General features: G+C 38.7%; 1 protein-coding gene across 7 annotated transcripts in view; it reads left to right on the plus strand.

Moving 5' to 3' along the window:
- The window catches only part of SYNJ1 (synaptojanin 1), an 86401-nt gene that overhangs the window by 45275 nt on the left and 27755 nt on the right, over positions 1-13371 (plus strand). For 5 of the 7 annotated variants that reach the window (XM_077765511.1, XM_077765512.1, XM_077765513.1 and 2 more), the window contains exons 12-20: positions 8-31; positions 2729-2920; positions 5112-5196; positions 9569-9709; positions 9980-10172; positions 10428-10586; positions 11474-11630; positions 12237-12354; positions 12455-12670. In XM_077765511.1, coding sequence (XP_077621637.1) covers positions 8-31; positions 2729-2920; positions 5112-5196; positions 9569-9709; positions 9980-10172; positions 10428-10586; positions 11474-11630; positions 12237-12354; positions 12455-12670 — 1285 coding nt within the window. The remainder of the gene's footprint in view (positions 1-7; positions 32-2728; positions 2921-5111; positions 5197-9568; positions 9710-9979; positions 10173-10427; positions 10587-11473; positions 11631-12236; positions 12355-12454; positions 12671-13371) is intronic. The other 2 variants (XM_077765515.1, XM_077765517.1) reach the window with 1 other exon arrangement.

The raw sequence follows: 13371 nt of genomic DNA on the forward strand, positions 1-13371 counted from the left end.
TCCATAGTTTCTGAACAGACATTACAGTCAGGTACAGTATAGAAAACCAATCTATAAATAAAAGCAAATTTGTCTTTATTTTCCTAAAGTTGATACTGTAAATCAATAAAGCCGTATAAGTGGAAACTTTCTCTTATTTTGTCCTCAGATTCTAATAGGATAAATTGATACCTTCTTTTAATCTGAGAAAAAAAAATTTGAGTTTGAGAAAAATGAAGTACTTCCTTAGGAGGAAATCTGCAATACTGCCTGTCTTCCTCTAGGAAATGCTTAATTCTGATTAAATTAGCTAATCCGTTTTAATTTCACCTTTATACTTCATTGAACAAACACTGTTGGTATTATACCTTACTTTTAATAGGCTGAAGGTAAAAACCCCAATGTGACTATTTTGGATTAATTTCAGAGTCCCATCTGGGATATCGGATTATCAGCAGTGTTTCTCATCATAATATTTGAAAAAAAAATTGACTTATTTTTTCATACTGTGAATGATATATTTTCTGTAACTCTAAGACATGCACTAAAATGTGATCTGAATTCTTGTAAGAAGTATCAAAATTGGTAACAATAGAGGAGTTAAGTGATTAGGACCTAAAGGTTGTTATTTTTCTTGCCTTTCCTATTCATAAGAATCTCATGCCTTCATTTTCTGGACAAGGTTTATGAACTTGTCCTTAAACATGAACCTGTGGCGAAAGGCACAAAAGGGGCTTAAATTCTTGCCCGAGATTAATCAGAAAAAGACATCTTTTCTTCCTTTCACTTAATGTTTGGTATCTTAAGATTTGTTTTGCTTAGTTACTGTTCTGAATGTTTTGAGAAACTATTGGTTATTTTTGTGAGAAGGATGAAAGAAGAGAGCACTTGGATATATTTTTGAGTTATGTAGTGAAATCCATTTTCTGAAATGATATGGCATTTAGGAATGGACATCTGTTTGAACACAGCCTCGTTGCTGCACATTAAGGTGCCAACCAGTTAAGAGTAAACCAGAAAACTTTAAAAACTTTCTATTCCATTTATACACCAGTCTGACTTTATTAGTTCACACAACATGGCCGCATGTTTTCACATACTTTATTACTTGTCTGGTTGAGTATTTTAAGCTGTTAAATCGTTATAGAACTTGTATTTTGATATAGAATGGATCACAGAGGCTGTTTTCATAGTAGGAACGATGGCAGTGATTTCATTTACAAAGACCATGTCATGGGGAATGATGCTTTGGGTACAGCCAGCCTCCAGTTAACCACACCAGCAGACCAGAGCAAATCATCTGCTCTCATTCCCACCTGAATGAGTCAATTCAGATAGCAGGAGGGCTGCAGATCTGCGTGTCTGCTCCTGGAAACAGTGGTGATGAGCTTAACCTACGGCAGCAGTCCCCTCAGGAGACTCACACGTTAAACTATTTTCCTTTTGATTCTATAATCAGCCTTTTTACTCTAATTCTCCTATGTATCTTGGTATCCTAAAATAATAAACAATAATACAGTCATGTGATAAAAGGTGAGAATCATCATGATTTCCTTTTCTTCTTACCAATTAATTGCTAAGTAAGTGTTTAGTCTCTGCTAGATTGAGGTCCTGTGAAGGTTCTAGCTACATTAAGTGCTGAGGATTTAATTTAATCAAAGGAAGTGTGATTTAGAAGGAAGGGGTAAATGGTAGTAAAAAAAAAATATGCAAGGAAGAGACTGAGGGTCCAAATATATTGAACATTCATTTAACAGTGATTTATTGAGCGCTTACTGTGTACCAGACACTCTTCCAGTCACTGGAGATACTGTAGTAAGCAAAATAGACCATTTCTGTGCTTGTGGGACTTCCCTTCTCGAGAGGGGAGACATGCTTACAGGATAAATAAGACCCAGAGTTTGTAAATGATGATAAATGCTATAGAGAAAAATAAGATGAGGAAGGGATATGGAAGGTTGGGGACAGAATGCACATTTTAATTAGATAGTCAGGAGAAGCCTCACTGGAAAGTTAAGACCCAGAAGAGGTGAGGAAAGACTGTCTTGGGCTTTGCCAATGGTCAAAGCCAAGGCCACAAGAGGCCTTGTGGGAGTGGCTCAGAGACAGCAGGGAGGCAGCAGCAGCTGAGCAGCGAGCTGGCTGGGAAGAGGTAGCCAATGAGGGCAGGATGGCTATGCGGATTGTTTAGGGTCTTGCAGACCATTGTTACGGTCTTTGGCTTCTGTCTGAGTGAGTTAGGAGGAGTTTCATAGTGACTTCAGTCTCCGACATCTCATGATCGTCCATCATCAGTATTTTTGTCAGGGAGCCATTACTCCTCAGACCACCTGTCAGCAGTTAGAAGCTTAAATATAAATGTTCTTAAATCTTTTTGTTTGGAAGTGAGATTTATGTTTTCACCAGCCTTTGAACTAAAGCTATATGAAAGTCAATTGCTGTATTCCTAAAAATGTATAATCTCTAGTTCTGTACATTATAAAACGATGGACTGCATCATTGAAATGGAATTGTTCTGCATGCTTTATGTTGCTGCAGTAATTTTTACTTTGGCTGTTGTATCAAGTGCCAGTATTTTTCAAAAACTGCGTTGGTTACTGGCACCGTGCTGGGCTGTGCATGTATCTTAGACTTGTTTATGCTTCTCGTGATAATTGTACTTGCCCGGCTTCATTTCTCAGGTATAAAAATCCGTTTCTAAAAGTGGTTTCATGCAGCTAAAATGCTGTGGTGTTTTGTTTTTGACTAGCATCTTCCAAAGTACTAAAGAGCATGTGTGAGAATTTCTACAAGTATTCAAAGCCCAAGAAAATTCGAGTATGTGTTGGAACCTGGAACGTGAATGGTGGGAAGCAGTTTCGCAGCATAGCTTTTAAGAATCAGACACTCACCGACTGGCTTCTTGACGCGCCCAAGTTAGCTGGCATCCAGGAGTTTCAAGGTTCGCTTTTTTATAATGGGGATTCACCTAATAAACCCTGGGACTTATTAATCTATAAAGCAAATGTAATACTTCTTAGTATGCCTTCCTTTCTAAAAGAAACTTGGATTTCTAAGTATGAAGGCCAGATCTTTAAAGGTAACCACACAAATAAGAAAAACTAGTTGTTTTTATTCTTTTAAATGGACACACAGCAAGCTTATTTTGTGACTGCTAATTTCTTGAACCTGGTATATTCCGTTTTTCAAATCTAGTTCTCTGTTTAGTTACTCAGATAAATATTCAGGATAGATTATGAAATATCTTTCAAAACTTGTTGTGACATTTGTTGGCACTTTATAATTTAGCAGTACCGATTTATCCTTGTAAAAACTTGGTCGTCATTCAGCCATCAAGCTTTTAACAGCCCAAACCAAACACTGAGCTGAGGATGCTTTTAAAATTTTAATTAGAATCATGAATATGAGGGCTTCTTCTTTTTTTAAAGTCGCTTTGAATTTTCCTTTTTAAAATAGTGCACACATAGCAAGTATTATGAATAAAGGTGAAGTGCCGGGGCACCTGGGTGGCTCAGTCAGTTAAGCATCTGACTCTTGATTTCAACTCAGTCATAATCTTGTGGTTTGTGAGCCCACGTCATGCTCTGCACGGTCAGTGCTGTCTCTTGTTCTCAAAAATAAATAAATAAACTTAAAAAAAGTACATAGGAATGTGAGATACAGATTTTATTTTTTTAGTTATCTTTAATCAGTCACACCTTAAATTCTGGGGTTTCCCCCAGACTTTTATTGAAACTATCCTTTTCACATACATTGAACCTACCTTGAAATTGTAGTTATAGTAATAGTAGTAGTAGTCGTAGTAGTAGTTGTAGTAGTAGTGATAATACTAGAATAGCAGCAGGGCATCTGGGTGGCTCAGTCGGTTAAGTGTCCGACTTTGGCTTAGGTCATGATTTCACGGTTCGTGGGTTCGAGCCCCGTGTCAGGCTCTGTGCTGACAGCTCACAGCCTGGAGCCTGGTTCGGATTCTGTGTCTCCCTCTCTCTCTGCCCCTCCCCCACTCACTCTCTGCCTCTCAAAAATAAGTAAACGTTAAAAAAATTTTTTTAATCACTATTTAGAATAGCAGCTAACTACTACAGTTCTCTAAGTACTTTACATCTATTCATTTATTTTCTATAACAGACCTTCTGCACAGACACTCTTATTATTCCAATTCCACAGATGAGGAAACTGAGTCACAGTAAGGGAAGCAATCTGCCCCAGGTCATGCAGCCTGGTTGTTAATGGCAAGGCAGGATTTGAGCTCTAGCAGTCTGGCTCCAGGACCACTGTGTCACACTGCGGCTTGTGTGAGAATTTGGGCAAGTTGCTCAGGTTCTCCAAAGCCTCAGTTTCTTGTCTGTAACTAAAGGGTAAAAATAATCTGTCTTCTAAAGTGTGTGGTAAACAAGATGGTGCGTGCATACTCCTTACATGTAATAGCTGTCAATAAATATTTTCATTTTGTCTCTCAGTATTAGTTCATACTATTGATAGGCCCTTTCTAGCTACTTCTCTTTTCTGACTGCTTTGGCCACCTACATCCCCTGGGCCGCTTATCTCAAATGGCTTCTGTTCTTTCCCTCCTTGTCTGTTAGGAGGGAGCTAATGGCTGGAGCAGAGGGATACATCTTAACCCCGGGGTCTCTTTTCATTTTCTTGGAATCTTCCACCTAGGAAATAGTAAAAGGGTCAAGCCTCTGTTTTTCAAATTTAAATGTGAAAAATCCTACCTGTTATCTCTTAATTTGAGATGATTTTTCAGCCACTCTGGGCCTTTTCTGAAGAATCCCTTTACTTCCCCCAACTTTTTTTCACTTCAGCTTTTGCGAAGTGGCTTGTTTCTCTAGTGCCCGTATGCAGGCTTTAGCAAGAGTTCTTTCAAAATGGTTTCTGAAAGGATTTCAGGATCTTTAGGAATAACAATCTTAAAGAAGCAAACTTAGGAGGCCTGAATGGAAGCTAAATTTATCGTTTTGTCCTATTTGTTGGTCTTGCCTATAATTTGAATTTGGTTAAATGTAAAACACAGAAATGGACTTTATGAGGTCTGGTGTTGGTCTTAGTTGTGCTGAGGGTGGGGTGGGGTGGGTGCCATTTGACTAAAGCTATATTTTTAACAGCTTTTCTGGGATGCTTAATTGTAGATAAAAGAAGTAAGCCTACTGATATATTTGCAATTGGCTTTGAAGAAATGGTAGAGTTGAATGCTGGAAACATTGTGAATGCAAGGTAAGCCGGCAAGGTCGTTTTCTCGTTGAGGGACATGGAAGACAGATAACTAAGTAGTTTTTACAAAGATAGATTGGGATAATATATGTAAAGGTGCTTTTTAAACTATAAAGTAGAGTTCTCGAACTTTCTGGTCTTAGGATCTTTCTACACTCTTAAAAGTGTTGAAAATCTTAAAGAACTTTTGTTCATGTGGGTTATATCTCTAAATATTACATTAGAAATTTAAAAATGAAAATTTCAAAACATTTAATTCTTTAAAAAACAATTAACCTATGATATGTTAGCATAAGTAACACTTTTTTTTTCCTGAAAAGTAACAATTCTCCAAAACCAAAATGTCCTGAGAAGGTTGTCATTGATTGTAGTTTTGCAAATCTTTTAATTTAATGTGAAAGTGAATTCTCACATCTGTTTCTTTTTTTTTTTTTTTAATTTTTTAAATGTTTTATTTATTTCTGAGAGAGAGAGACAGCGTGAACAGGGAGGGTCAGAGAGAGAGTGGGAGACACAGAATCTGAAGCAGGCTCCAAGCTCTGAGCTAGCTGTCAGCGCAGAGCCCGATGTGGGGCTCGAACCCACGAACTGTGAGATCATGACCTGAGCTGAAGTCAGACGCTTAACCGATTGAGCCACCCAGGCGCCCCTCACGTCTACTCTTGTATTAGTCTGTTACAGTGTGTTGTTTTGCTTGAAGTAGATGAAGAAAATCACATAAATGTGTAGTTGGAAATGGAAAGAATTTTATAGCCTTTTGAGGTAATTTCTTCCATGATACTACACTGAAGCTCAACAAATAGTTCCTTAAAGGTTAGTTCAGTATGGAATATGAAGCTGCAGCAATGAGCTTTTTCTGCTCTATTATACAGAAATTCATTGGTCTATTTTTTATCCTTGCATGATCTTGAAACATCGTGTATTGATCATTCTAAAAATATGAGTTCACTGAGTTAAGCAGATCTTCCAAATCTTGACACATTTCATTATTTGACATCAAAGCATCATATTGATTAATCAGTCTCTCATTACTGATCTCATCAGCAAATTTTTCAAATATTTGGAAGCTATAAAGATCACAGTAGCAGATACAAGTTTTCCAAAATTTTTCTTTTTGCCTGAAAACTCAAATTTAATCATTGGAAAGAAGTCATATTGGCTGTTTCCCTCTAAAAGGCAGGTCCGTTTAAAAAATATTTGTTGAATAACCATAGTCTGTCTGTCCTTAGTTGTTTCAAATAAAAATGGTTTTCCATGAGAAAAAGGTAGCAGTTGAGCTCTCCGCTCCCTCAGTGTTCCTCTAACCATCACACTTCAGTACAAAGCAGGTGGTACTTTGTGTGTCTTTCCTGTTTATCACATAGAATATTATGAAGCTATGACTCAAGGGTGGAGCTTTGATCAGATAATAACATTTAAAAAAAAGATTAATAACACAGACTGCTTCAACAGGGATATTCTTAGGTGAAACAGCATTTTTTTAACTGCAGGTGCATGGTGGTAAAGACTAATAAGTCTCCCCAGTACAGTTCGGTGCCCGGATTCGTTGTGAAGACATTAGCCATTTTACTCGTTTTTGTTTTTACATCATCGTGCAAATGTCAGTGAACACCGTGGATGAGGCAAAAAAGCCTTAGTAGTATTATAAAGATAGTTTTGACCTCATGGGTTTGGGGGAGTCCCAGGGGTGTTCCCAGACCGTACTTTGAGAACTGCGGTTCTGAAGCCTTAATCACACATGCAAATTAGTTAAGTGGAACTGAAAGCTTAAGTGTTTTAAGAAAGTATGCCAATTTTCAAAGTTGAGCAGTTGTCCATCTTTTGTGACCTTTTTAAAGATTTTCCGAGTAAGATTATGGGCTGAAATAGTATGGGATAGTCTTCAATCTTACAAATGACTTTTTTTTCCTTCACTTTAAGTAAATAACATTCACACAGGGAAGTAGAAAAGAAACCCAACTTCATTCATTTTGCTGTTTTGAATCTCTGTCCTGAAAATACATATTCAGATCTTAAAGTAGAGCATACTCTTTGTGTTCCTAGTACCAAATTGTCCAATTGATTACCTGTCTAGAGTTTAATCAAATTATTCCTCAGCAAACTGGTGCTTGTTTCTTTAACCAGTATCTGCTGAGCACTTACTTTAGGCGCTACAGATACATGAATGAATAAGAGCGACAAAAGTCCCTCCCTGCATGAACCTTCTATTTTAGTTGAAGAGACAGACAACACACAATAACTGTAACAAGGAAGTTACAGGCATGCCTCGGGGACACTGCGGGTTCAGCTCTCCACCACTGCTGTAAAGCGAGTATGGCCCTGTACCTAGTCAAGTGAATTTTTGGGTTTCTCAGTGCACATAAAAGTTAAGATCACCCTATACTCTAGTCTGTTAAGTCTGCAATGGCATTATGTGTAACAGACACTGTATACACCTTAATTTAAAAAAATACTTCATTCCTAAAAAAATTCTACTCATCATCAGAGCTTCCTGCTGGTCATAATCACTGACCACAGATCACCACAACAAATATAATAAAAATGAATAAGCATGAAACGTGATCAGAATTACCAAATGTGATAGAGACATGAAGTAAGCAAGTGCTGTTGGAAAAATGCCACTGATAACGCCTCTTGACACAGGGTTGCCACAGACCTTCAATTTGTGAAATTGGGGCCGGGGAGGCGGGGGGAGGGTTGTGGCTTGAGTGAAATGATGAGGGCGGGGTTCACTGAGAAGATGACCTGAGAAGGAAGCTGGATAAGGAGATGAAAAGCTGTCATTCTCTTTTCAGAATCCGGGTTGTAGTGGTAGGGTTCTGCTAGGTACAGAAGCCATGTGCTGCCGTTGTATTTTGGATGTGGTGTGGCGGTGTTAGATTAGATGAGTGGGTGTGGCCTCATGTTCTGCTTACCGCTTATCGCGTGGGTGACCTGGAACTATGAGAGACACTCTTGCTCTCCTTTAGAGTTTCTTGGGAGTTCTTTGGAGGTTTACACTTACTACTCTGAAAATTTATAAAGACTTCTAGCATTTACGCGACGTGCTTTGTATGAACTGTTGCAGAGTCCTTGGTTAATTGAGAAAAATTCTTTATAGAAGAATTCTAACTTACTACAAATGCCTATGGAATGCCGAAATGATAAAATCAACATTGTGCAACCCCTAGTGAAGTGATGACAGTGGACAATAGATGCCAAAACCTTAGAAGGATTAACGGGGGGCACTTTTCATTGTAAAGAGTTGTATGATTGACAGTCTGAACAGTGGATCTGGTGTAACAGCACAGAGATTAGGTACTTCCTGCTTTGACACAAGGCTGACTGCACTAACCATGAGGTTATTTTTGCCAAAACAAATAAATAGTTTTGAATGAGTTTCTTAAGCTTCCACACTAACCAGCATAAATATGAGAGTTAGAGGGACAAGTTAAGGTACTCTTGAAGACACATCAGTCAAATCCAGACTGTTGAACATTTTACAGGCAAATGGCCCAACTTCTTAAAAATAAATAGCATTTGAAAGCAGATGAGGTGGGGAGGGTTGAGGGACTATTAAAGAGTCAAGAGATATAACAAGCAAATGCAACGTGTGGGCCCTGTTTGGACCCTGTTGTAAAGAAATCAACTGTGAGAAGACATTTTTTTAGATAATTAGGGAAATTTAAATATGAACTAATGGTATTAAGTAATTGTATGATGAGTATTGTGATTGTGTAAAAATAAAAATGTCCATTACATTAGATGATGTGTAGTAAAGTATGTATGATTGGAGTGGCGTGTATCGTAGATTTGGTTTAACATATTCCAGGGCCACGCGTGTATTCACATGTGCACATGCACGCACACACACACACAAATGACGGGGTGGAAGAAAAAAATGACAAAATGTTGATAATTGTTGAAGCTAGATAATAGGTATATGGTGCTTTATTTTATGATTATCTCTTTTCTGTACATGCTTAAAATTTTCCATGGTAAGTTTTTAAAATATATTAATTATAACACAGAAAAGTCATAGGGGGAAATAATGTCTGTTGCATATACTTCTCTGTCATCCTAATGAATAGTGAAGGAAAAAGTAACAACTCGCAATTACTCAACTGGCGAGCACTCCTTTAATAAGTAAGCTCAGGTTTTCTTCGGAAAGGAGTAGTAGACTTGGAAGTGTGGTAGTCTTTTGGTTACATTTTAGGTTTTTCATTTTAAAGGAAACAAAAAAACAGCTTAGGTAAAGAGTTCAGTCTTGGTGTGGATTTCAGGACTGTTCGTAGTCTTACTAAATTCGGATGTATAAGATGTTAATTGACAGCTGTCTTATAGGCTGTTTTGTCCATATCTTTTAAAAGATTCCCTTTGTAATACTTTCTGGCAGCACAACAAATCAAAAGCTCTGGGCAGTGGAGCTGCAGAAGACCATCTCCAGAGACAACAAGTACGTGCTGCTGGCCTCAGAGCAGCTGGTGGGCGTCTGCCTGTTTGTTTTCATCAGACCCCAGCACGCTCCCTTCATCAGGTCAGTGAGCACGGCCCTCTAGGCAGGCCCTTTTTCAACCTCCCCGTAACCAGAAAGAGGCCTGGGATGTGTGTTGCTTCAGAGAAACAATCACTCCTGCATCTTATTTTTAAATGTGTTTTTGATGAAAGAGTCACTAATCGTTCTATCGCACAGCCTTGACCTTAAACCATAGCTGTCCATTTACATCCCAGACCTTCCCAACGTCTTCTGCGCACAGAACTGTGCTGGCAGTTCAGATCTTGGACTTAAGAGTCCTTTGTTTTAAAGGGACGTCGCGGTCGACACGGTAAAGACCGGGATGGGAGGCGCCACGGGCAACAAGGGCGCGGTGGCCATCCGCATGCTGCTCCACACCACCAGCCTGTGCTTCGTCTGCAGCCACTTTGCTGCCGGCCAGTCCCAAGTCAAAGAGAGGAACGAAGACTTTGTAGAAATAGCACGGAAGTTGAGTTTTCCAATGGTGAGCTTTTAACTGCTGGTTCTTGAGGGTGAAGCTTCGAAGTATACTTTAGCTTGTTCCGAATTCCCCATCAGCTTTTGAAAAGAGAAACATCAACCGTGTTCACCTAAACAGATACTTCATGTGTTCTTCGTCTGGGGTCAAATAAACAGGGCCTGGCCAGGGGGAGGCGAGCATACCTGAGGCAGAGAAATAGTGGTAAAACAGGTTTCCGATTGACCGTCTAGATCTAAAATGCCTTCTCCTTGCCTCCAGGGAAGGATGCTGTTTTCCCACGACTACGTATTTTGGTGTGGTGATTTCAACTATCGCATCGATCTCCCTAATGAAGAAGTTAAAGAGCTCATCAGACAGCAAAATTGGGATTCGCTTATAGCAGGAGATCAGCTTATCAATCAGAAAAATGCTGGACAGGTATGCACATACTTAAGAAGATACTTGTGCTGAGAAAAAGGGGATCTTTTGTTATAAAACATGCTTTCCTTAATCACAGTGTTGCCATTTTTTTAAATCTCTTGGAGTCTGTACTTAACTACATATCTCTAGTTTAATAGATACAGAATTACCTTTCCTTTAAAAATAAGAAAAAAAAAAATAAAAGGAAGACTCGTAATAATTCCTAGGAGGAAAACTGTATTAAAATTTCTGTAAGACTCAGGTTTTTTTTTTAATGTTTATTTATTTTTGAGAGAGAGAGAGAGAGAGCAAGAGCGAGCAAGCATGAGTGGGGGAGGGCAGAGAGAGAGACACACACAGAACCTGAAGCAGGCTCCAGGCTCTGAGCTGTCAGCACAGAGCCGCACACGGGGCTCAAACTCGCGGACCATGAGATTATGACCTGAGCTGAAGTTGGACGCCCGACTGACAGCTAACCAGGCGCCCCCAATTTTTTTAAGTAAGAGATGATTGAGGCCACTTACTAGGGTGGCTTCGTGATCATCTGACTTAAATTCTCACTTTGGGCCCCACTTCACATTTTGGGTTTTATTTCCTCATTTGACAATAAGATATCAGACCATATATATGATTTCTAAAATCTGTCATAGTTTGAGTTTTTATAGCTTAAAGGTCTGGTAGAGTTCCTTATTCACGTTTTTGCACTTTGCTCATCAGAGGTCAACCAAGTGGCATGGACGAGTCCTAGGTTCTGTTTTCTTATCCTTTGTTCCACTCAGAGGTGTGCGTGTCTGATGTACATAGATCTTGTGTGAATCTCCAGCACATAATAGACACTTACTGAATGGCTGCCTGAATGAAAACAGAACTTCTTTTAAAAATAACTTTTTATATGGTTATTTTAGATTTTTAGAGGATTTTTAGAAGGAAAAGTTACCTTTGCTCCAACATACAAATACGATTTGTTCTCTGACGACTATGACACCAGTGAAAAGTGCCGCACCCCTGCGTGGACAGACCGTGTCCTCTGGAGAAGAAGGAAGTGGCCTTTTGATAGATCAGGTTGGGAAATGGACTTCTTCATTTAAATGAGCTAATGCAGGCTTTATGAGAAAGAAGGGAATGATACAGATATCAAGGGAGGAGGGCTGGTTTTTTTTTTCAACAAAGGTTTTCTAGAATAGAATAAATATAAAACCATCTTAAAATATGCTCAGACTTGCTTGTAATAATTTAGTTTTTTTAGTGTATTTTCTTCCCGTAACATAATTTCATATAAAGAGAAGCAAGGAAATTTCATTTTTATGCAATTGCAATGAAAATTTCAGTGGAGTGCTAATGAAGGTTTTTAATTTGAATAATACGGTTTGTAAATATTGTGAACTGCTACTTGTCTGTTGGGCTACTTATGAAACACTATTTGGCCTTTAAATAATCTCAGAAATGAAGCCTTCTCTTAATTTTGCTAAGTAAAGCATAAAATGGTAATTCAACCAAAGCACCTTTCTAACTTAAAGGTGTCTAGACTTCCCGCTGAGTCACATGCATGCCAGGGGTCCCAGCCTCAGACAGCCAAAGCCAGTAAAGCGAAGAAGCTTGCTCCTTGCGCCCCACGATCTGCCATGCGCATATGGTTTTATTTTTGCATTTGTTTCATTCTGACTACAGCTGAAGATTTAGACCTTCTAAATGCTAGTTTTCAAGACGGAAGCAAAATCCTGTACACGTGGACCCCTGGCACTTTGCTGCACTATGGAAGAGCCGAGCTGAAGACTTCTGACCATAGGTTTAAACAGTCTTGGTATTTCTAATGCTGCTTGAAATTTATTTCAAATACATCCTTTCGTAGACATTTCTAACACGCCCATCTTCCTTTGTGCCTTAAGGCCTGTCGTTGCCCTGATTGATATAGATATATTTGAAGTTGAAGCCGAAGAGAGGCAAAACATTTATAAAGAAGTGATTGCAGTTCAGGGTCCACCAGATGGGACAGTCTTGGTGTCAATCAAAAGTTCTGTCCCAGAAAACAATTTTTTCGATGATGCTTTGATTGATGAGCTTCTGCAGCAGTTTACAGATTTTGGCGAAGTTATACTCATACGGTGAGTAAAATATTTATTGTCCGGAAGCAGCTCATGACTCATAGATGTTTTCCACGTTTGAAATTTCCTTTTTTATTGTTTGAGTAGCGTATGAGTTCAGTAGGCGCTTGAGTAATATGGGAGTCAGGCACACTGCCCGCCATGCAGTCCAAAATCCACTTAGAAGTTTGACTCCCCAAAGACTACTAATGGCCTACCGTTGACTGGAAGCCTTACCAATAATGGAAACAGTCAACAGCTAATTAACACATATTTTACATGATATATGTCTTATGTACTTACAATAAAATCAGCTGGAGGAAAGAAGTCATTAAGGAAATCATAAGCAAAAGGACGTCTATTTACGGTACTGTCCTGTATCGAGAAAAATCTGTGTATGAGGGGATCTGTGCAATTCAAACCTGTGTTGTTCAAGGGTCAGCTGTATTTTTATTTCCAAATTGCAGGACAGTCATACTATAGAAATGTTATTCAAAGAGCTCATAGGTTTTGAAACTGAATTCTGTTTCCAGAGTTTAAAGTTGAGTAGTAAAAGTTTATATGAACAATTGATGAACAAAAACTATGTGCACGTTTAGGTGTGGTATCTTAAGATTCCCATACGGTACAGTGTAGGAGAAAGCCCTATGGCAAAATGAAGCTGTGATCACCGTTTTATTTTATTTTAAATGTTTGTTTATTTTTGAGAGAGAGAGAGAGTG

Source organism: Crocuta crocuta, unplaced genomic scaffold (genome assembly GCF_008692635.1).
Source record: "Crocuta crocuta isolate KB4526 unplaced genomic scaffold, BGI_CrCroc_1.0 scaffold84, whole genome shotgun sequence".
In the NCBI taxonomy this organism is placed as follows: domain Eukaryota; kingdom Metazoa; phylum Chordata; class Mammalia; order Carnivora; family Hyaenidae; genus Crocuta; species Crocuta crocuta.